General features: G+C 41.0%; 1 protein-coding gene and 1 long non-coding RNA gene across 2 annotated transcripts in view; both read right to left on the reverse strand.

Annotated features, from left to right (window-relative positions):
- Nucleotides 1-6621: 6621 nt before the first annotated feature.
- Nucleotides 6622-11256, reverse strand: LOC307261944. The gene is made up of 5 exons (XR_013845232.1): nucleotides 11129-11256; nucleotides 10699-10748; nucleotides 10102-10272; nucleotides 8049-8148; nucleotides 6622-7088 (listed from the first exon to the last, which is right to left on the reverse strand). It is a non-coding gene; the product is annotated as an uncharacterized lncRNA (long non-coding RNA).
- Nucleotides 11257-12143: 887 nt separating this feature from the next.
- lrp4 (low density lipoprotein receptor-related protein 4) overlaps nucleotides 12144-25139 on the reverse strand; it is a 110453-nt gene continuing 97457 nt past the window's right edge. Inside the window, exons 28-38 of the mRNA XM_080025984.1 lie at nucleotides 24442-24745; nucleotides 23804-24022; nucleotides 23201-23335; nucleotides 21900-22008; nucleotides 21370-21514; nucleotides 18724-18837; nucleotides 18332-18440; nucleotides 17987-18048; nucleotides 17660-17747; nucleotides 17375-17516; nucleotides 12144-15086 (exon numbers count right to left, since the gene is read on the reverse strand). Of these exons, the coding sequence (XP_079882110.1) occupies nucleotides 14742-15086; nucleotides 17375-17516; nucleotides 17660-17747; nucleotides 17987-18048; nucleotides 18332-18440; nucleotides 18724-18837; nucleotides 21370-21514; nucleotides 21900-22008; nucleotides 23201-23335; nucleotides 23804-24022; nucleotides 24442-24745 (1772 nt within the window). The 3' untranslated portion in view covers nucleotides 12144-14741. The remainder of the gene's footprint in view (nucleotides 15087-17374; nucleotides 17517-17659; nucleotides 17748-17986; nucleotides 18049-18331; nucleotides 18441-18723; nucleotides 18838-21369; nucleotides 21515-21899; nucleotides 22009-23200; nucleotides 23336-23803; nucleotides 24023-24441; nucleotides 24746-25139) is intronic.

A 25139-nucleotide genomic window follows, 5' to 3' on the forward strand; every position in this document is an offset into this window, starting at 1 on the left:
TATATGTATTTATGAAAGTGCTGCAATCGCCCAGGCTACATCAACTACCCTCACTGCCTGTGTATTGTCTGGGAATGCTTCGATTTCTCAGGCCCATTGAACTACCCAATGGCTCTGTGTATTTTCTGGAAATGCTCTATTTTCCAAGGCAAATCTCCATAGCCCCAATACCTGTTTTGCATCGACTAAAAATGCTGATAGTTTCATGAACCTCTAAGTCCTGTATCTCGTTTCCTGTTTCTGTCAGCTGATGCACAGAGACCCCCCCCCCCCAATCTAAAATCCAATCCGAGGTATTGAGTTGAATTGCAGGTCAAGTGGGCACACACGGATGGGATCATTGGCAAAACAGGGATTTAATACCAACGGTGTAATTTCCCCTGAAGTATTTTGGTAGCTGACAGCCTCCCACATGCAGTCTGTTCCTGCTGTCTTTCTGGTGGCTTGTTAAAAGAATCTTCCGGTTTCAGCTTTTGCATATTGATTTATGAGCACTGCAAGGAGAGTAATCATCTATGATGTAATCAGTCCCCGTACACGTTCCGGACATTTTAGGTGGATGGATACATTTGTGGAAAAAGAACACTATACTATTCCGATAGCGAACCTGCAACTTCACGCCCCACGCCTGCCTCCAGTGGTGCCCAGGGTGTACAGAGAAGTCCTGATGTATTCATGAGACCCATATGAATATGAATATGTGAAAGAGGAAAACATTCTTTGACACATCTCACTGTAAAGATGCAATCGACATGACATGCTTTCAAAGCAGCAGAGATGTTGCAATATTTCTGAAAGGCTTCGTATTGATATCAGAGCGCGCACTCACTCACTGCTTTGATTTGCCCAAAGACATAAGCTTTATGGAAATAAAACGCTGTGTCTTTGAACCCGGATCACTGCAGAACAGAGTCTATTGAACACCAGCCTATTTTAGTTGCATTTTTTTCCTGGGGTGAAATAAACAAAACGCGTGCTATTCATTTCTGTGCTCCCTTGTGTTTTTTTTTTCAACTCCTACACCGGCACGAAGCTTGATACAAATGTGCTGCAAATTGTTTTTATATGGAAAACAGAACTTCAGCCGAAAGGCATTAGCGGTTCCTGATTATTATAAATGATTTTATATAACAATTTGGGATTTAACCGTTTTCCACTTAGCCTTATGATGACTCACACTCAGATCAACAAGCATCAACAGCATTCAGCGGATGTTCTAGTCTGGCCTTTAAAGAAAAGAAGAAATACCAATGTGAGTCAGAAAGCAAAGTGCAGGAACGATCATTTAAATCAGTCCAACTTTTCTGCCGGTTCACAATGCATTTCCTCACTGAATTTGAACTATTGTGCCAGACATCATTGCTAAGCAAATACAAATAAAGCATGTAGGAATGTTGGTGGCACATACTGTGAGTGAAGCAGTGTGGAACAGTTAGGTACATTAGCATTTAAAACAGTTCTTGTCTATTGTATTTTCTAGACATTTACATGTATATAGAGAAATGTCGGCACGTATGTATACTCTTGTTGGAGTCTCCCGGGTATTGACACAATCACAGATGTATTATCTGATAGAAAAGTGAAACTAGGGAGGAGAAATGCTGAGATACGCACTTTATGACAATTAAAAGTTTGAAATGTGTATTTGTTTGATTAACCAGTGTTATACAGTAAACATCTAGTAGCATCACAACAAAAGGTGAGCTAAAAAAAATAAAAAAAGGAAAGATTGGAGAATTGCTGTTCACACCCCTCTGACAGACCACCATAGGCCAGTGTTCCCGGTTGTAGGTCTACTCTGTACAGTTTTTTATATTACTGCAGACGGTCTTATCACAGCCATTTTGAGGGTGTGAACAGCACTTTTAGCAGGGAACCTAATGGAGTTCGATGAGCAACGGAAACTTGTGTTGACATTATTCATTATCTGCATTGAATCAAAACTATAAGACGATCGATAGACATGTATAGACATGAAATACTCATGATTGTATCACAAGTACTAAAGTCAAGCAACTGTGTTCCACTTTTTTCAATCAAATAACCAAATATTTTCTATAACTCTTTTTCCAAATTTCGTTGCAGCTCATAATCTGGTTTTACTGGCTTCCTCTCCATAAAATGCCAGCTCAGGCTCATCAGACATTTCCATCCGACTTTTACTGAACTGTCGCCCAAACTATACACCTGAAGTACTGCTAAATGATCCATATTGGTATTAAAGGAATACTACATTTCTCAAAAACAGGTCATGTGCCAGACTATTTCTAGTCTCTACACAGTTGCCAGGCAACCAGCAGATAGTTCAGTAGGTTACTATTTTATATTTTATTGCACAAAATAAAAAAGAAGATATATTAGTTAATTAGGCAACTCAAGATGGTGCTGATATGAGGCTTTTTGTTAGGATTTGATCAGGGGTGCTGGACGTCAGTTGTAGTTGGGAGTGCTGAAAGAAAGTAAAGAAAGAAGCCACATTTAATGGTGCATATAGTGTATGGATATTCATTCATTTGAATGGCCTGAATAATTTCTATGGCCTGAATAATTTCTATGTAGGAGTCATTAACAACATTAAACACCAATTTCAGAACTTTGAAAATACAACACACAGTTGACTTGAGCACCATTTTACCATTATGTAGCCGCTACCACCTCAACTTTGTCAAACCTCCACATTTCAGAGCAACCTCTAGAGTTACCAGTTAAATTTCATAATCAAGAGCTGTAACCGAATCCCATCATTAGCCTATATGCGTCACTGTACAATGGCAGTAATTACAGTAGTTACATTAGGCACTTCACACCCCAGGAGACAACTGTTAATAAGAAACCTTTCCTTTGATCACCAGCTCAACATCTCTATGGCTGTGTTCAAACCACCGTGAAAGGTGTAGTTAAGTTACCTCTGGACCTGCACACTCACACAACAGCCGCCTCGGGGCTGCAGCACAAACATATTTACCTCTAAAAGAGATGCCCCTAAATCTCAGCTTTAAAATGTTTGGACATATTTTGATCCGCCAGCACTTAGAAAACGTCTGTGGGCAGCTGGAATGCTCCTAGACTCCCCGGTGAGTTCAGTTAAAAGCCAAAACAAGAGAGCGGGCCTTTGGTCACAAAGTCCAGTCCATCAGTTCTCTTTGATCACTCTCTCTGCACTACTGTCAATCACAGCAGCACCCCTGAGTCATACTTCTCTTTGGGGACCGACTGAGGGAAATGAGATTTCTTTTATATCCCCTGTGGGCAAGTGTGTGTGTGTGTGTGTGTGTGTGTGTGTGTGTGTGTGTGTGTGTGTGTGTGTGTGTGTGTGTGTGTGTGTGTGTGTGTGTAAGCAGCTATGTATTATTTTCTATGTGTAAATTTCCATCCGCAGCAACATGAAACAGCCAATATAAATAATACAGAACTCCCCAAAAAATACACAACAAATCAAAATTTCAAACACTAAGTGTCCGATTGTGTGGGTCCAAGGACACACACACACGCACACAAGCAAAATGCTGCACTGAATTCCGCTGACTAACATTACATGTACTTAATGTGACTGAAGGTTTTCCTAAAGGAGTATGAAATGTTTGTAAAGATTTAGTGTTCAAATTTCAAGGGAATTCGGTCCGTCTACTTATAAAGCAAAAATATCTTCAAAAAGGTGTAATTCACTAAAGGGAGGCTGGTCTAGAACCCAGCATTTATAAGAAGCTGTCTTCCTTAGTCAATGCAATTTCATACTCAACTTATCTGCTACATTTAAAAAACTGCAGAGCAAAAACCCCAATGTGGAGTGGTCTGGAGTCAGCCTTGACACTGATTTATGGTGTTAGCTTTACAAGGGACTTTGTTTTTGACTGGCAAGCTCTCTAAAAATACTGGCCAATTTGAACAGTTTGAGTGGTAATTTCCAGTGTGTGGAGCCACTTTCAGGAACAAAAAGAAAATAGTTCTGATTAAAATACCTCTTTCTTTATTAATTTAATTTTTTCCAGTCATTTTTCCCAATTTCAGGTAGGAATGCTTCTTATCATCTTACTTCCTTATAAGCGGCATATTTTGTTTGTGCTTAAAGCCTGCAGGAAATGATTTGTCAGTTAAACTTCCTACCAGCTAGTTATCTAAGATGTTCTGTTCAGTTTGATTATAGTTGGTGCATATTATGTAAGCAGGCACATTCATCAGGTGGAATTTAATGGCCTGTACGCACACACACACACACACACACCACAGTCTATAACAGTGGGGTGCATTCTGACAGGAAAAGTGCCCAAGAGGAGGGCATTGTTCAGTTCTTAAGACACAGCGTGACGGACGGCTCGGCTGTGGTTGACAGGTTTGGAAGGGGGAGGAGGGGAGAGGGGGACTGGATGACATTAGATGGGGAATGGAGCAATGAAAATGATTGCCATGGTGCTCTGTGATCTCTAGAGTTAATGACAGCACTCTGCCTGACTGTGCAACCTTTGAGACACCACCGCTCTGAAAATATATCTGGCGTCAGCTCACAATTAACAAGATGAATAATTGATTTGGCTTTTTGTTCCACATCAAAATGAAGTCAAACAGTGTGCCCTTCTCACTGCACATTCACTTGAATACAAACATTATTTGCAGAATGTTGCATGTGATGATGTTGTTTCAGTGTTCCCTGCAGTTTAAATAAAGCTTGAAAGTACTGAAAATGTAGATGGTTTAAAACACTAGTGAAGGATATTTTTTTTAATCCCATGAGATAGGATGTTTATTTAAGTGAGAAAATAAGCACACAGATAGACAGGGACGACCTTTAAAGTCAACGTTTATGCTGTCTCTGAGAAAATCTGCCACACATGTATTTCAGGTACTTTACCTGCAAATTAAATGGTGATCATTTAAGAATTATATTTTTGATATTCAAGGCTGTAGCCAGAAGACCGCTTGCTAATGTGTAAGACATATTTGGACATTTAACAGTTACAGGGAAAAGGGATTTGTAGGATTAAAGCCAAAGATTTTGAAATCTTTCCTGCAAAATGAAGGGGTTTCGTATTAGTTGTAGCTGTAACCAACACATGTTCTACCTGCAAGAGCTATCCATGTTTTGTGTAGAGCCTTAGGTGCTTTGTTTCTATAACAGAATGAATCCGGTGAAATGTCTTGCCTTATGAAACACCTGTGACAGACAGCATCAGGCCACATGTTCACAGACTGGAGGAACTGATGCTCAACTGCCACCTGGTGGTTGAAATCATATTGTACAGCAGGTGGAAAAGTCATGGATGGCAGGTGGTTTTCATTTCAAACACTGCAGTGGCTCATTCCACTCCTCTACCAGAGACAGTAGCTCATTCAGAATAAACCAGACGGCTAGGTCTGCGGGAAGCATTCCTTTTTATTTTTTGGTTTGGTTCCTGTGTCTCCAACTGGTCTGCAGATTGCTGCCTGAATAAAGACCAAACATGTTGAAAGTGCTAGTAGATATGGTATTGCAGATTTGGGACAAACTCAGTGCTCTCAGTCAGTTATAGGCTTTATGTTTCCAAATCAAGAATCTGTCCCAAATGTCCCAGGGGGTCTTCATGATTAAAAATGTAGTCCCATCATTAACATCTATTCATGTTCACATTTCCACAGTGAAAAATATTAATATATGCCATCCTTAGCTTTTCTTGCTATTTGGGTTGGATATCCCAAACACACTTTGGATTATTTTGATGTGTAAAAAAAAAGCGAAGCTGCTTAATACTTTAATTTTAATTAATACATTATTTTTTTAAATGACTTAAGTCCAAACTATGGTTCAGAAGGTTTACCAGTTATTTTTGATCCACTCCAATCTGGCCAAAAGTATTGGTGCCAGTATCAATCTTAAGTTAATACTTTGTTTAACTGTAGGCCAACTTCATGGGTAGCTAACTATGGCCTCTTGCTACCTTATAGAGAATGTTCTCTGCTGTTGACATATTGTTGCTTTTATTACTACTTAGATATGACTTGTGAATTTTATGTCATATTGCCTAGTCACAACTTCAACCAAAAGCCTACATTATCAAGTCTGAGCCCCAGTGTTTGATGACATAAACCCAGAGCCCATGTAGTTCTTCAATATGGGCTGTGGCCTGCAGAATGTGTGGTGGAGTGTCTGGATTCCTGTGATGGGATTACAGTTTTTGGAATTGCCTTGCATCATCAGTCACCTCTGCAGAACAGCCTCCGTAAAACCATTAGTGTGATGTGACTGCTCCGACTCAAAGGATTAGTGAGCAGTTGGATGCCATGGTAGAAATATATATACTTGTGTGTGCATATTTACCACAGCATGTGTCAAACCGTGTTGGTGGTGATGACAGTAACGCTAACATTAGTTTGAATATAAATGTAGCAAAACAGAAGTTCCCCATGTGTTGTTCACCAACAAACATGTGCCTACAACACAGCTGCTGTAGAACGTCTGATGTCATAAAGAGGTGCACAACTGTCAGTGGAATGTCTGGCGTTTGTGTAAATTGTCACTTCCGACAGGCTGTTCCTGTTCCTTGACGTCCATGTGCACGTCAAGGAGAAACACGACAGTAGGGCTGCTCGATTGTGGCCAAACATACCAAACACGATTATTAAAAAAGGACAATTAGTTGAAATGAGATCATCATGCATTTATTGAACTTTTAACATTGTTTCTTTTAACAAAAGAAAGATGCAAATTCACATATGAAAAATATTTTTCAAAGATGAATACAAAACATATTTAAAAATATGTGAATGTACACACCCTCCTAGACTACACACTAGGGGTGTTACGGTACACAGAAATCCCAATTCGGTTCCCAGTTAGGGTGAAAAAAAACATGAATAAAACATACAAATAATATGTATAAAAATATATTTAAAAAGAAAACCTATGCAAGTTCTCCAATAAATCAAATTCTTCTCAAATACAAGAAAATAAATGTGTTTTTCTAAGATCGGGTATAGGGTCAATTCATGTTAAGCGAAGGGATCAAGGGCGGGGAATGTGCAGCAGGCGGAGTGTGGTCCAGGCTATGACCTGAAACTGTCCCAGAGGCTGCTGCTGCTGCTGTGAGGCTGGCAGGGCTTTCTGGGTGTGAGGCTGCCTGCAAGGACAGAAAGAGGACAGGGGGGATTTAAAAGCAGAGCCAACGATTTATGATGACATTATGGAAATAAATCAGGACAAATGGGAATTTTAGAAAGGAAAAAGCTATTGTGGGCAGTTTGGTTTCCAAAAAAAAGAAAGAAAAGAAAAAGAAAACACCCCGCCAAGAGTCCAACTATCTCAAATGGCCAGTTTTAAGTGGGTCATTCCTGACCAACAGAGCAAGTGTCTCGTCATGGACGCTGTTAAATGATAACTATTAAAATGTACAAAGTTCTAAATACAGTAAGAAACTAAAGTTACCATCTCCAAGAGGCATCTCTGTCATCAGGCAACTAAAACAACAATGTTACAAGAATGGATACATTCACTGCTGCCTACCACTATATTATTTGATTACATCTTTAAATGTTGCAACAACCATTTTTCTGTAATTCCTATTTTCATTTTAGTTCATATTTCAGAGCCCATACTACGTAGGCCCAAAGGTCTTAACTTTTTGGAGTATGTGCTCAGTGAACAACTTTTTGGAGTGCCATCTTGGAACACTGTACGCAATTCACTTAAGGCTCTCTGTTATATTCTTAAACCTTTTTCTATTGGGCAGGTTCTGGCATGAGGCCAGTGCTACTCTGATTAGGAAAAAGGACAACGATAGCTCAGAACGGGCAAAAACAAACTTTCACTAGAGCCAGGAGGGCAACAACTTCCACAAATTGCTTTAAGATGGATTTTGTAAAAAGATCAAACCATTTAAGCATTACAGCCCTTACGAAAAAAGAAAAAAAATGTTAGGTTGACTCACTGGTGTGAAATATTACAGCAGCATACACTTTCAAGTATCAGAAATCAGCAAGGAATTCTTTAAAATGATCTCCAGGAGAGGACAAATTGGGAAGGTTGAACAACTTTTCATACTCTTCATAAAAAAAACACAAATTAGGCTGTGGGCTCTCACCTGCTCTCACTCATAGTGAAGGGCAAATGGTTGCTGGCAGAATGTGTTGTTCACTCTGGCTCAAACATCCTGCCTGACCATGTCCTCTCCAATCTTCAGGCTGGAAAAGAAAAACAACACACAGAATGGTAGATCAGGAAATGAGAAGGAACGATTGAAGCAGCAAAGCAGTGTTTCTGTCAGGTGTGTGTGGGGGTGACTCGGATGGCCCCTGTGCACGATGGGTCTCACCATAGGGTTTGTCAGGACGGGTCGCTGTGCCACTGCAATCAGCAACCCGACTAATGGCGCAACTCATCATTGTCACACCCCAGTGCTTCTGTGAAACACTATGGAAAAAGGGTATGGAAGGACTATGCGTAGTGAAGGAATTCCAATGTGTGTAATCCTGAACCAATGTCAACTAATCCCTGACATAAACTACACACACACACTGAGCTAGAGCATCACATGTTTTCTTAGGCGTACACTCCTCGTATAGCTGCGTGATGTGGCAGTTTTTGCCGTTTGCTAATCGTGTTTGACATTACAAATTCCATTTGAAAAGATGTATCTTTCAGCCCAAGTGTGAGTTTAACTTATTTAAAAACACAAGCAGCTGTATTGCCTGCACTAACTAATATACTCAGTTGAGCATTTTACTAATTATATATCAATAGCACATCCAGAACAGGGCTGTACAGTGCGACAGTTTATTTGCGATGATGAATACAAGTCCACTCGCACTAGTGCGACAGCTTGCTAATGAGCAGATGCTGTCTCTTTGAAACACAGAGGTGCGCTGCACAACACTCCTTAGAGGGCTCTACATTAACACTCTCCAAGTGCGGGTAAATACAGTCTTAGGCAAGTAAGTTATTGAGTCCACCCGCTACTTTGGCTGGTGAAAGATGTGTGCTCTGGATCTGAGCTTGTGCGGCGGTTCTAGCGTCTAATCAACTTCCCCAACAGCAATAACCGGAAGGAGACAGCTCCTAACATTAACACAGTTAAGTTAGCACGTGTGCAAACAGAACATTTCCTGTGCACCTTCACATTAAAAGCCTGTTACTAGCCAAACATGAGTTGACTTTTATTTTGAAGCCGGTAAGAACAGGAAGTTAGCGCTTGACAGCCCTGCAGTGCTCTAGCTACAAAGGCAACTCATTCAGCTGCAGAGAGCACGCCACAGTAGTCTATTTAAACAAATACTCCCAACACATTCACAACAACCTATTTAATTTATCCTAAATTGTACCAATATGTATACTTATTTATTTAATAGGCTATGTTTCATGTTTAAAGTTTGGTTTTAATTAACAGATGGACATTTTCTAAAAATGTTTATTAGTATTAATATAATAATTACGTATATGTTATAGGCTACAAAAACATATATAGATATAGATATTATTTTTATATTTTTTGGGGAGAAATAATTCTGAATCAGCAAAAAATTGCAATTGGCAGGTTGGATTATTTTGTCTAAATTGCAATCAGTGCACCCCTATTCATTGTTCTACAATTATTACTGCACACCCTAGGATATAATATTAATTGAGAATCTCAAATGAGACCAAGATGACATGCTCAAAGGTAATTAGAGCGAAATGCAAGGGTTAAGGTTATGAACGTTTTCGATCATACTTTGTGTGCTACCAAATTTATTTTTGTGCTACTGATTTTTTTTGCTTGCTAGCACCAATGCTACCACCTAAAAAAATAAGCGTACAGCCCTGCAGAAACAGACCAGCAGGAATGAAAGGAGCTGGTGTTCAGGTCAGTGAGATGAAAGTAATTTTGTATTCCCTCAGTGATGGAGAGCAGTAACAGCGCAGAATGCCCATACCCATCATGTGGCCTGTCACTGACATCATTTGGCAGCTCAACATCCGAGAGCCTACCAACAGCATTGTTTCAGATGCTGTGATAAGTGTGAGAAACCGTGACACAACCACCTGAAAATAATATACGGTAAGATTATTTCTTAAACTATATATTGGTAGAGGGGGGAGACAATTGTCTCATACAGAAGTTCCATTAGACTGATTTACATAGGTATAATAATACTCACTTCTTTGCTAATTGTTTTTCCAGCATGTTGCCCAGGTTGTTGAGCGACCCCCATCAGCCCCTGGCTGAACCACATCAGAGGTCATGCTGCACTTCGGATGGAGGTGGAAGGATTTGGCGTCTGGTGGACAGACATGCATATTTTGCATCTGGACATAGAGGATCCTCCAGCCTAGCAAACATCAAATCTCTTAGGGTTTTCTTTTTTGGGGTCATGCAAGATTATGAATTTTGATTTAATCTGCCAGCCCGACACGACATCTCTCCATCGGGCCGAGTAAACATGTTTATGGCAAGCGTTCAAACTGTATTTGGGGAATACAACATCTAAGCCTATTAACATAGATCGAAGCTCCTGTTACTTGCTTGTAAAATAAAAATACGGGTTAAGGGTCGAGTCAGATGGCCCCTGTGCACAGTGTGTGTCCTCAGGTTGGGTCGGATTAGAGTGTAGACGCCACTGCATCAGACACCCCAACTGATTGGTGCAACTCATCACTCTCACACCCAACAACCCTACAAGTATTCACATGCAAAGCTACCTTTACTTTACGGATATACCGCAGAAACACGTGGTTGTTTTAGTTTGTTTACTTACCCTGTGTTCACATTTCAGAGGGACATACAGCTTCCTCCGGTCTTGTGTCACTGTAATGTGAGTAACAACAAACAATGGTTAGCATCAGCAATGCATGCGCACAACGATGAAATCACGCAACAACAAGCAGGTTAGCTTTAGCCAATAGCACAACACGTGGTCAATTATCCGTTAGTTGACTCAAATTACGTGATACTGAAATGGTTGGTCTGGCTACTAACACTGTTGGGTTTTCTTCGACATTGAAAACGAGCAGTCAGTGTACCTGTATAAAGTCAAAGGCCAACAAAGCTATAGCAGAGTTGTCATACCTGTTAGCTGGTTAGCTAGACTAACATCGAACATTAGCTTCAGTTTCTCCAAAAATGCCAGACTGTTCTTCCTACAGCGGAACGGTCAAACAAAAGTAGGCTACCAAATACAAACTTACGGAATAGGGGAGAAGTATCTTGGTTACGTTTTTATGAACAGCTTTCTCGTGTTTATTCATCTTTATCGCTTACACTTAGGCACACGCGGCCAGTTTGCCAGTTTCACGTTATCATAAACCGCGTTCTGGCAAAGCTGATCGCTGATTGGCTTATTGGACAAACTCAACTTTCTTCCTGTTGAAACACCAATGAAAAGCTGTATTCTTGTCACATGCACACACTGCCCTCTCTTTTATTTATTTATTTATTTTCACACACTGGCTTCTCAAGAGCAAATGAAGTTCTCAAAACCCTGTAAAATTGATGTTATTCTATTTTTTAGGGAAACTTAAATTAATTCGATTGTTTCAAACTTCATACTAACTTTATTTGACATATCTTCACATATTTGTTTGCAGTCACTCACCTCTGATTCACACTATTCACTCCAGGCTGAGGCACTGTAACATTGGACCTATAAAGAAACTGACTAGACTGTAACACTATGCCTGGAACTCTTTGATTTATTACATCTTTACTTGATAACAAAAGCTGTGTATGTAACCTCTTTTTTAAATTCGTATATATGCCTAATATGTTTGAAGTAGCCTATAGCTATTATAAGAGAGGGATACTTTTTCTGTTACCGAAAAGGCCATTAGACATACTTAAATTCCTGCTTTAAAATGTTACTTAACTTATAGTCAAACCCTAGCCTGGCATTCCCAGACTTGCCACTAGGCGCTGGCAAATTCAATTTGCTGATATCAGGGTCTGGATTTCCAGGCTAGTCAAACCCCTTAATTCTACAGTAAAAATATTATCCAAACATATAGGCTTAAGCCTTTACAATTATAACACACACTTGTACCTCCAACACTGTTATTCTATCTTTGCTCCCATTGTTATGTTTCTAATAAGGGAATACCCAGACATCTGCGTTTCCTTTATTGCTATATAATTTTTGTGTCTGAAGAGGAAGGCATTTGTCGAAGTAAAGTGCATAGATGACTGAGCCAAAAGTTTTCATTGAAATGCAAATGCCATTTTATATTAAAAGATAGCAAAGGGATAATTCACTATATCACACAACACAGCTGGTTAGTACTGCCATGGAAATACATATACAGACTTTTCATATTTACACATCAAGTGACAACCAAACAAGAAAATCATAAATACCTCTTTTTTGTTAACTTTACAACAGCTATAATACGCGACCAGTATTTCATAAGATAAAAAGAGCACTATTAAATAACTGGCATCTTCCCTATCATTTACAAGGCTTGGAAACACAGTGGTTAAAATAATGCAGCAAAAAAAAAAAAATCTTTTCCAGTGAGTAATATTAACACAATTCTAAAAAAAAAACGCTCATGAAATCCCTTTGTACAAAAGACTATACAACTTAATTAACGCAATTATCTTCAACAGAAATGTTTGCTTATATATCGGCATGGATAAAATCTGTACAGTTTTAGCATTCCTGCAGCAGAGTTGGAGGGACTGTGAGCCAGGGGTGAATGGTTACCGGGTCGGTGTGATGCTCTGTAGAATAGGCCTGCTGTCAACAAACCATCAGAGACTCTGTATAGTCATGTAGCTGCCAAGACCCTCTTTTCATTGGCCTCAGTGCTTCGTCTAGCAGCAAATCAGCAAGTTGCTGAGCTTGTAGCGGATACTTCAAAATACATGATCCTGTGTAAAGTCTATCCAATATATTTGTCCATATAGTATTTCCTTGTACCATATTATAATCAACGACAGACATAACGGTACTCTAAGAGTTAAAGCAATGCATAATATCTTTACTTGTATATTAAATTAATTTCTCAGTTAATTGTCAGTGATATATTTATTTCTAAACTATAAACCCTCACTGTCTGATGGGGTCAGACATGCACAGTGTTCCTAAGTGACCCATTTGTTCTACGTACGGTACTGTGGCAGATACTGCGAGTACACCTTTGTGATACAGATTTAGAGTTTAAACGGATCACGCCTCAAATCACAAGAAGAACACATGTTCTCATTTACCTCTAGTAGTGTTTGGCCACGCAGATACCTTTCTGTTGTATATGTAAGTGTGTTTATTTACATTTGCCTCTGTAATTTGCCGCTACCCCAATACAATTGAGTGAAATTGGAAGTTTAGATTATGGTCCAGGGGAAAGAAAATAGAGTTCCAAAATCAAATTGACATTTGGAGTTACGAAAATATTTACAACCCTAACCTTTCTCAACGTTTTCTTTTTCAAGATAAAAATATGTAGCCTTAAAAAATGAATTGTTGAAATGATCTCAATCAAAGAGCTTCAAATTCTAATAGTAAGTGCTGCCATTGATAACCATGTATCCAGATAGTAACACTAAGGGAACAGTTTCCCTGTTATTTAGAAAGACCAATTAAAGAAACACTCAATAGAAGATTGACTAAAAAGTCAAATTCTACTACTATCTGCATGGCTAAATAGCTCTAGTGGTTCATATCTGGGAATATGTGTTTTTCTTTCAATTTGGGGCGACCAAAGCCCAAGTAAAACAAATGTCACAACCGTTCTAAAAACCTCTGAGAAAAATAAATATGCAGCTGAAGGAGGAAAAAGAGAGAACGAAATGTTTGGCACTTAGACTGTTACTTCATTGTGGCTTCCTCTACTATATAGGATCAGCAATGGTTGAATTACAACTTTAAAAAACAAAATAAAAGGCTCCTTTCGGGTTACTCTTGTATAGGATGAATGGACTTCTTGCAACCATCTGACAGTACAAGCTGCAGTGAGTCCTCGCGTGACCTGTTGGAAGCTGTAAAATGAGGGATCAGAAGTCAAATAAAACAAAACATCCCTTAATAAAGATACATTTCTATTGTAGCGTAACTACAGAAAGAAGCATGGAGACTGTGTGAAGCCCCACCCTTTGGCACTGTCATAAATACAACTCTGGAATACCCGAGTCCTGCTGTACAAAGTTCCAACACAGCACTCTTGCGCCACTCTTCGCCTGAAAGTCAGCAAACCCACTCCACAAGTACAAAAACGTTCATAAATAGAGTTTATAAAGACATGAGTGGCACTAGAGAGAGCATTGTGGTTACGTCGTCCGGTGGGGGAGGGGGGGGTGTGTTGTTTTAGCTTTGTCCAAAAGAAAAACAAATGTACACAGAGAAGCGTTTGTCGCATAGAGAGTCTGCATCCTTTAAAAAGGCTCCAGATATAACGCCTGTGTCTCTCTGTGCACGTCCTCCCCACAATACTTTTGCTTTTTCGTATTCCAGCAGGCTCATTAGTGTATCATTTTCTTTGCCTAAAGGCAGTAGCAATGAGGGTACTGTCGGAGGACTGTACTGCATGTGTGTATGTGTGTGTGTTTGTGCACAAGTAGGACGGAGCCCCAGTTTTTCAGAGCCAGGAGTTTATGAGATGACGGGAGCTTAGTTGCGACTATAACCAGGGTTCATATGTTACTGGTATTCTACACATATTCAACTGTTACTGTACCTATATTTCTCTTTGTGTGTTTTTTGTACCAGCTATAAATACAGGGATGTGTGTAATGTGTCTGTATGTGTGTATTAGGTATAATGGAGGTTGAGATAAAGCACACAGGGGGGGAAATGGGGCAGTCGGTCCCTCACACTTCACTTTCCGTGGAGGGCTTGCGTGTGGAGGCCCAGCCGGTGTCTGGCAGGCTGTGTTGTGAGTGGCGTTGTGGGGTGATGGTTGAAGAAGGGGTGAGGGTGGTGATGGAGGAGCATTCTGACGCCTCCTCCGCCAGCAGCTGCTCCGTCTCCCCGTCGTCCAGTGAGGCGCTGCTGGCCTGCAGGGACACGGTGTCGGTGCGCATGCAGGTGTGCAGGCCACCCCGCGACGGCTTGATCTGCTTCAGGTCGTCCCAGTACAGCTCCTCGCTGGACAGCAGACACACGCCCTCCACGATGCGGATCTTCTCCTTGGTGTAGCCGCCGTCCACTCCCCCCTGGACAAAGCAACCCAACCACACAACGTTAGTCAGTCGAGAGTGATGGCTTTTATATGAGCAACTGAAAACAATCCACTCTCAGGTGGAACTCTTGTACAAGCCCATTGGGCTGCGTTCCCTCCTTGCACCACTGATGTTAATGTCTGTTAAATAAGCTAAACTAAAACTAAACAAAGGTACTTTTTTAACTGTTAATCTAAACACGTTCTAGTGATACATTTTTGTTTTTTATTTCAGTGCACTCACTTGGAACAAGCTATCAACAGATGGCTTAGCTCCCCTTTTTTCTATCTATCTATCTATCTCTCCATCTGTCTATCTCTCCATGTGTCTATCTATCTGTCTATCTATCTATATCTCTCCATCTTCTACCCTCATTTTTAGAGTCATTACCGTTTATATTACAAATTGGCTACACAAAGGCTACCGACAATTAAAAGCTTCAACCTGTTAAAAGGAAACCTTTTCAATTGAAGTATTAATCAGCACCCACTGCACAACACTGCAGAACAAGGAGTCACCTTCAAACACACAACCCATGCGCAGCACATCAGCTTTACCTTTTAGTAATGTCGTGCTTTCCTTTGGAGTTAGTTTTTCAATTTTAGATTATGGTGCTACAGGTATAGAAGTGCCGTAAACACAAACTGCCGGTGTTATCTGCAGTGAAATACCTGTACATTGGATTGCTCTATGCCACAATAAATTACCTTGGGATAAACAATGTCCAAGCTTTGTATACACAGCTTATCATGAAAGATGGAACAAAAATCAGACATCTATCATTTGTTTCTCACAAAATGGTCCCACAACATCTAATGCTGGGCTTACACTAGAGGACTTTTAAAAGACTTTGAAAAGACTGAAACCCTCTCACATCTAAAGACAATCAACTCACACCTGAAGACAACTAGTCATTAGTTTTCAGTCACAGAGTGAGATTTTGAAAAGAAAAGGGGTCTCATATTGCAAGACTACAACTAGATTCCTTTTGAGATTAATATTATTTCCGCAAACGCGATAGTGATTATTTAATTAAAAAAAGGTTAATTCAATATTCCGAGCGGGGGACATCCTTTAGTTATTTGACCATTTTTATTTGCTGATCTCGTCCCCCAATAACTTTAACTCCTAACCCTGTATTTGACGGTAAAGTGTTATGGTTGCGCGGCTGTCAACCTGGTTCTCCCGCCGAGGCTTCAAGGAAAAAGTGTCCGAAATAAGTCCCTGCTCAGGCGAACACAGGTCGCGACTAATGCCGCTCCTCTTGCGTCATGCTTTGTGCATGCCAGAGTGTGACAGTGTTTACGTCATTTCACTTGAGCCAACCCCTTAAGACTAACGATAATATCAAACCTGTTTGATAATGTCGGAACGTCAAGACGGGAAGAAGACTGGCTGAAATCGGGTCAGAAGACCACCTTACACCAAACGACTGAGATTACGTGCGCGCGCCACAACTCCAGCACGACTTCTGTGATTTCAGTCCGACATTGGAAGATTGTCTGCGACTGTCAAATCGTGTGAAAAGTCGTGTAGTGTAAGCCCAGAATTAATCGCAGACGGAACTAACTGGATGTATGGGAAAAGTAGTCTTAAGTATAAGATTTGCAAAACAGTCTTATCAACTGTCTGCACTAGGCTCTCTCAGTTTTGCTCAATGCTATACTTATGTTTAGTGATGTTACATGTAGCATCTTTAACATAAACAATATGTTTAGATCCCTGGCCTGTTGAAATGACACTTTCGACAGTTATACCAACTTTGGCATGCTAGTAATTCACATACAGTAGCTCTGAAACTGCAACAAGAGAGAGAGAGAGAGCTATTATTTTGAAAAGCAGGTCGCATGCAGTGTGAAATACAAGAAACAGCATGTCGGAGAGAAAACCAAACTGCAAAGGACACAACTCCTTTCATGCTGCGTAACTACCTCTCCACGGGAAGAGTGGGTCAAAAGATAAAGGGAGAGAGGGAGTTGTAGGGATGAGAGAGCTGCAGTGAGGGAGAGAGAGAGAGAGAGAGAATAGATGAATGCTGCTGGTGTCTGTAACCTGCGTGAGTGACATGAGTTAAACTATTTCAACACAATCGATCTGACAAAGAGACAAACAGCGAAGTCATTTGTCTCCGTGGTTACCCACCATACACCTACACAGTCTTGCGATCGTACTATAGAAAAAACATCATGGATTCACATTAAATCCATTCATCTGTTAAATAAGAAAAAAAAACATCATCCATTTTCAATACTAGAGTGTTTTTTTGTTTGTTTTTTTCTCACCTCTTTCTTATATCGTAGCTGGTTGTATATTGGGGGCTTCTGCGACGCCTCGATCTTAACCTCTTGTGTGGACGTCCGGTACGAGGGGTTACTGTAGGTCAAGTTGCTCACTCCCGGGTCGGCAAACTTTGACTTTTTATGTCTGTCAATAAAAAGCAGGAGAAAAAATGGCACATGGCTTATAACTTAAACTATCGGCGGTGTGCAAGATAAACTATCTAACTATAAAGATAGTTAGACCTTTTGTTTAAGACCATTAAACAAGTGTCAAGCAGGGGGACTGACCTGTAAATAATCAAAGCAGCGATGAGGATCAGAATGGCCAGGATGGTGAGCACTCCACCAATCACATAGCTGATATGAAGTCCTTCTCCTTCAAAAGATGGCACAGGTGTTAGAAATTGGCAAGTAAACAACAAGATACAGGGTATAAATAACAAGCTTCACATATAGGCTTATATAAAAAAGGACCGATCTCTTGGCTTCACATAGATGACAGTAATCCATTGCTTTTCATGGTAAATGTGAATTTCTCAAATGTCAGACTGTTCCTTAAAGACTACCTAGAGTGTGCAAACTGATGAGCAGCAAACTAGTTTCATATATACTGACCATGAGGAGCAGTCACCACGTTGCTCAAGCAGCCTGCTTCGTTCTGGTTCCTGTCAGTGCAGCTGTACAAAAAGAAGAAGACACACACCGATCTTGAGAAGGGAGCTTTACTTCATAGCATTTACTTAATCCTCGAAACGTTCTCTGTAGGGCCAGTCGTATTTCACTCACTGAAATGAGCAAGATGAATGATACTAACATACTTGGAAGAAGAGCTAGTATTCTACTGTGTTTCTCAGTGGGATGATGTAAAAAGCACTCTGTGGTACGTTAAACAGACTAGAATATTATAATTAACAGGAGCTTCCCTGTTAAAAAGCTATTGACATAGACAAACAGACATACTTGACCAGTGAAGGTCCTCTGTGTGGAGTGTCTGTTGGAGCTTTGGGGATGTGGTTGGGGAAAGGGGTGCTGCTGGTTCCTGCTGGAGAGGTGGGGATGTAACCTGAAACTGGTAAACACATTGATATTAGGACCTAGGTGTGCTGGGTATGAGTGGTTATGTACTTTTTTTGTGATTAAAATGTCATGATGTTATACCCTTATTTCTCTGTAAATATATATTCCCGTGTACCCAATATAACCTTGGCTATTATGACAATTTTATATTGGCCAAGTGAATGAGATTTCGGTTAAACACGGAAAGATGTTTGCAAGGTTCTTTGCATCCAAACATGAACAAGTGAACACTTATTTTGTGAAATGCACACTGCACAATCACAGTAGTCACTCACTGGTGGAGCAGGGGCGGCCATCGAATTCATCCGGGCAGGCACACACAAAGCTGTTGGTCTTGGCAAAGCAGAGGTGAGTGCAGCCGCCGTTATTTACCCCGCACAGGTTTGTACCTAAACAAGAGAAGAGGGAACAGCTTCACAACTGACACCGACATGTGCAAGGTGGTCTGTTTGAAATCAGGGAGGGTCTGGTTTATTTCATCAGGTGGGAACGATTAGACTTGAATTTTCCTGAATCAAGTAATAGTCCTTGATACAGCAAATGAAGGTACCAGCCCTCTTAAAGAGAAATGTGATTGAGTTTGTTATAAATTGAAATGCAATTTAAACTAAGTACCAGAAGCTACCTAGAGTAAAATCCTTTTTTTCCATTCAGCAAATTAAATAGAAGAAGCTAAAAAAAGAAAAATCCATCATGCTTAGCGAATTAACATTAGAGCGGCTGAAATTGGAATTCTTCTCACCACCCCTGCAGCAACATTTTTTTTTTGTGCTAGAAGAGGAGGGTTTAGGGAACTATCTCTTGTCCAATTAAGACACTTCTTGTTAACCTGTGTGGCTCCTACTTAAGTGCATTATTATTATGAATTTTTAGAGGCTGTGAGGATACTGATTAAATAAAATGTTCATTTTTGAGGCTATAAGTTTCTGGCGTTTAAAAAAAAATCACTCAACTTTTTTTCATTACAGTCCAACGGAGCAGACACATTTTCAGCCTTAGGTTTCTTTTGTATATTAACAATTTAAAAGACATTTTTAATTTGGATATACATTGCTTTCATCATGCTGATTTTTTTGTGCCCAATTTGTTGCCACCTTGGTTCACCAAACTGACCACACACATACAGAAGATACAGTATCTCACAAAAGTGAGTACACCCCTTACATTTCTTCACATTTTTCATTATATCTTTCCATGGGACAACACTGAAGAAATGACACTTTGATACAATGTAAAGTAGTCAGTGTACAGCTTGTATAACAGTGTAAATTTACTGTCCCCTCAAAATAACTCGACACACAGCCATTAATGTCTAAACTGCTGGCAACAAAAGTGAGTACACCCCTTAGAAAAAATTTACAAATCGGGCCCAAAGTGTAAATATTTTGTGTGGCCACCATTATTTTCCAGCACTGCCTTAACCCTCTTGGGCATGTAGTTCACTAGAGCTTCACAGGTTGCAACTGGAACCCTCTTCCACCCATTTATGACAGCATCACAGAGCTGGTGGATATTAAAGACCTTGCGCTCCTCCACCTTCTGTTTGAGGATGCCCCAAAGATGCTCAATAGGGTTTAGGTCTGGAGACATGCTTGGCCAGGCCATAACCTTTACCCTCAGCTTTTTTAGCAAGCCACTGGTCATCTTGGAGGTGTGTTTGGGGTCGTTATCATGTTGCAATACCACCCTGCGGCCCAGTTTACGAAGGTTGAGTGCACGTGGTCAGCGTCGTACACAGAGGTTGGCTTTGGAAAATAGACGTATGAGTGCTGCCAGCATTGCTGAAGGGCTTGAAGGGGTGTGGGGTCAACCTGTCAGTGCTCAGACCATACGCCGCACTCTGCATCATACTGGTCTGCATGGCTGTCATCCCAGAAGGAAGCCTATTCTAAAGATGATGCACAAGAAACCCCACAAAAAGTTTTGCTGAAGACAAACAGACTACGGCTTACTTACTTAACAGACATGGATTACTGCAACCATGTCCTGTGGTCTGATGAGACCAAAATACATTTATTTGGTTCAGATGGTGTTAAGAGTGTGGAGCGGCAACCAGGTGAGGAGTACAAAGACAAGTGTGTCTTGCCTAGAGTCAAGCATGGTGTTTGGAGTGTCATGGTCTTGGGCTGCATGAGTGCTGCCAGCACTGGGGATCTACAGTTCATTGAATTCTAACATGTACTGTGACATACTGAAGCAGAGCATGATCCCCTCCCTTCATAAACTGGGCCGCAGGGCAGTACTGCAACATGATAACGACCCCAAACACACCTCCGAACGACCACTGGCTTGCTAAAGAAGCTGAGGGTAAAGGTTATGGACTGGCCAAGCATGTCTCCAGTCTTAAACCCTATTGAGCATCTTTGGGGCATCCTCAAACGGGAGATGGAGGAGCGCAAGGACTCTAATATCCACCAGCTCCTTGATGTCGTCATGAATGGGTAGAAGAGGGTTCCAGTTGCAACCTGTGAAGCTCTAGTGAACTACATGCCCAAGAGGGTTAAGGCAGTGATAGAAAATAATGATGGCAAAACAAAATATTGACACTTTGGGCCCAATTTGGACATTTTTTCTTAGGGGTGTACTCACTTTTGTTGCCAACAGTTTAGACATTAATGGCTGTGTGTCGAGTTATTTTGAGGGGACAGTAAATTTACACTGTTATACAAGCTGTACACTGACTACTTGACATTGTATCAAAGTGTCATTTATTCAGTGTTGTCGCATGGAAAGATATAATGAAATATTTGAAGAAATGTTAGGGGTGTACTCACTTTTGTGAGATACTGTACATATCACCCCCTGCCTTTTCAGCACACAACCCTTGGCATCTTCAGAGGAATGTAGAAGAACAATTACGTTTTTGGGACATTTTTTGTTGTGTCTCTGTCAGTGTTGGCATATTAAAAATCCTCCCTTACCCGTCTGTCTGTTAGGCGATACCACTATAATGTCCATGAGGCCCTCCACGTTTGGCAGCACGGTCTCCTTGTTCCGGCCTGTGTGTTTGTCCACACGTTGGATGGACTTGGTCTGCCAGTCCGTCCAATAGATCCAGCGGTCTTGCTGCGAGAGTCGGGAGAAAGGGGTTAGAGGGGAGGACACCGGCTTCAACTGGGGAAATGAGGGAAGAAGAAGAAGAAGAAGGAGAAAAAGAGAGGAAAAAACACAGACAAGGAAAAGGGGGATGGGAGGAAGAAAGGGGTGGAGGAGGGGAAGAAAAATGAAGGTCAGAGTGGAAGGAAAGTAGAAGTAAAATGGTTAAGTCGAAATGGGTTCAGTATATGAGGACAGAGGAGACGACCAGTGGAGGGTCACAAACACACAACGGTGAAGCCGATGTAGTGAAAGAGAGCAGGTGAGTGGAGGCAGCCAGGAGGGAGGGAGGGTCAGCCCAAGTGATTGACAGCTGAGGGAGAGGAGGGGGAGAGGGTGGGGGGGGGGGGGGTACCTGTGTGAGAGCAAACGGGTGGGACACAGGGCTGACCAGGACCTGACGCAGTTTCCCATTCAGATCCGAGCTCTCGATCCGGTCCAAGTGGGCGTCCACCCAGAAGATCCTGAGGAGAATATATAATGAGACTCATCAAAACACATTTCTCTCTGTGAATACACAACATGGATTCTGACTCCACTGTACAAGCAAGAGTTTCTAACATCAGTGTGACGCTGTAATGCTAAAGATACACAAGAGAAACAAACTGTTCGATGGATCAAAGTCGTCTTTGCTTCTTCAACATCATCACAAGTGGGAAAAGGTTGTGTTGTTGACTAAATCCTAAAGGTTTATCCTTTATCTCTACATAATCAACTTTAATCTAACTTGGATTCCTCAGCTGTATTTACAACCATGGCATGTTAAAATACCCACAGTTATCATTTTAACCCGCATGCAGCCCTAGGATTTTTTTTTGTCCCTTTGTGCTGTATTTTCATGTGTATACCTTTGGCTGTGCTAATGCAAACCCCATACATTTTTGCCAGGGACTTACTTTTTTTTTTTTTTTCATCTACTCAGTCACTGACTAATGTCTATAATAATAACTGTACAAAAATACCCACACTTGAGTGCCTGAGGACATTTTTGTCCCCTGTTGGATCCCATTTAAAATGGATATTTTTGGGCCAATTTAATCCCAATGCCTTACAGCATGAAATACATTTTCCTATATTGTTATGCTTTCATCCTGGATTGTATAGTTTTCATCGCCATCACGAGCCATTTTCGATTTTTTTTTGTAACTGGATGAATTACAGGCAATTTTCCTGGTTTCTGTCCTCCCATATTATGGCCCCCTACAGGCAAATTGAATAAATGATTTCAACAGAAATTAGTTGAGGGTGTTGGTAGGGATGTCATAGTGTAGTAGTTTATATGTGTGTATTGAGATATCCTTGTCCTTGTATGCTCTTCTGTAATTAAACCCAGTGACGGAAAAAGTTAACAATGCTAATTTACAAAATGTCTTAAAACATAGTATACAAGTCAAATATACAAAGTCCTGAAGCGCAATTAACTCAGCTTGCTCAGTTGTTATATATCATTATTGACCATTATTGGCTGTTTTATAATCTTCAGGACCTTCAACGTGTCTTGTAATATCTTCTAATAGTGTGATCATCTGATTTCCCCACAGGGGTGATTAAATCAAAATAAATTCATTACATCTCATGTCATGTTTAAGGCTCCTATTTGAATGAAAAAAGAGCCACACAGTTAGCTTCTTTCACAGACATGCTTCACCCTCTAACCTCCGTGTGTCGTAGTCCAGAGTGAGTCCGTTGGGCCAGCCCAGGTCTGTGTTGATCAGAACCTTCCTGTCCGAGCCGTCCAGGTGAGATCTCTCTATCTTTGCGATGTGACCCCAGTCAGTCCAGAACAGGTATCTGCAAAGAGGAGGAGGGGGGACTGGTCAGGAGACTTTTCTATTGTGCAAACAAACTTGAAAACATTCTGCTCGGGAAAAAAATTGATAACGCTTAAGAAAATGTGCGTTACAACCTTGTGAGTCAGTGCCCGGATTTTGATTTAAAGGTGTCGTCAGAATTCTGTAGAACGCTTGTTGTGGCAAAATCAGTGAGTATCTCCTCACAAAGCACCTGTCTGTAATGTGTGTGTACTGAAAAAGAAAATCCTGTGTATACACAGCCTAGGCTTTGTACACTGGTATGTAAACGAAGGGAATGTAAACAAAAGGGGCCACCGTAGCTAGCAACATGCCACTTGGATTTTTTCTCAGCGCACACACACAGTACGGATTTTGACAAAAAAGGGATTTTGACAACAAGCGTTTCTCCAGAATCACTGACACCACCTTTAAAAGGGTGAAACACCAGTGGACCGTCGTCTCTTACCCTTTGCTGGGGAAGACTGCGATGGCTCGGGGCTCATCCAGACTGTTGTTGACCAGGACTTTGCGGCTGGTTCCATCCAGGCGAGCCACCTCTATAGTGTTACGCCCGGTGTCTGTCCAGTACATGTTCCTAGACACCCAGTCTACTGCCAGCCCGTCTGTGGTCTTCAAGCCCTGGCTGATCACCGTCTCCATGCCACTGCCGTCTAGGTTTGAACGCCTGAAGAACAAAAGGGAAGAATACACATTAGATGGACGTAGGGGCTTACTTGATTAGAGCACAATGAAAGAATCCTGATAATGCTGTGACCACTGTTTTTAGTGAGTTTGCATGTAAAATGTGTAGGTGCAAGACAGTCCATGTTGTATGACATTTGTACAAACTTCCAGGCGCAGTCCAATGTTCTATTTATTACTCTTCTGTTTTTTTTGTGGACAAATTCTTTGAAGCAGGTTTGTGAGCAAGTACTGTAAATGTTCATACTACATACTGTAGATCTGCAAATGCTTTATGTCTATTCAGAGTCAATGTATGCTCATTTATGGTTATAACGACACATATTTGTGGATTTGTTTTCTTCTTCAAAAACTGATAAATAAAGAAATAAAAGAAAACGGAATGTGTTTTTGCATGTGCACCTTATAACATCCAGGGTGACGTCGGTGTAGTAGAGTTTTGCGTCCACGCTGTCGTAGTCTAGCGATATGACGTTGTGCAGCTCGGGCACCGGCACGTGCACGTCTGTGTGGTCGTTGGTATCCAGGGAGATCCTGCGCACGCTGACGCGGTTGGAGAAGATGAGGAAAGTCTCCGGGGAGTCTTCACACGAGCGTCCGTCTCCCTTCAGCAGGATGCCAGTAGGACAGGCACAGGACGTACCGTTAGGCCGCGGCAGGCACAGGTGGGTGCAGCCCCCGTTCCTACGCCCACACCTATTAAAACCTGAAGAGAAGCAGGACACAACATGACTTTAGTTTAGTTTATGTGTCTGTGAGATCAAATAGCTCCCTTCAGTCAGCAATAGTTAGTTCAATGCTTTACTCCGTTGTTTTCGTAATTTTTTTCGGATTGGACTGTTCAGAAAACGCATTAAGTTCTCATCCAAAAACAAGAACGAGGCCGAGTGGATTGAAAAGAAGCTGCGCAAAGCCAATAAGAAATATGCAAAATATTCAAAACTTTAATCCATTAGTTCCTTCTACTGCACATCTAATGTATTCGCTGACTACAGCGGCATAATGTCAGGATACCAAAATACAGTGGAAGAAAAAAAAACTGATATCAAGAATTGATGTGAGGGGCTACTGAGCACATCTGAAGACTTAAGGAAGCTGTT

The sequence above is a fragment of the Ammodytes marinus genome, assembly GCF_949987685.1.
Source record: "Ammodytes marinus genome assembly, chromosome: 1".
In the NCBI taxonomy this organism is placed as follows: domain Eukaryota; kingdom Metazoa; phylum Chordata; class Actinopteri; order Uranoscopiformes; family Ammodytidae; genus Ammodytes; species Ammodytes marinus.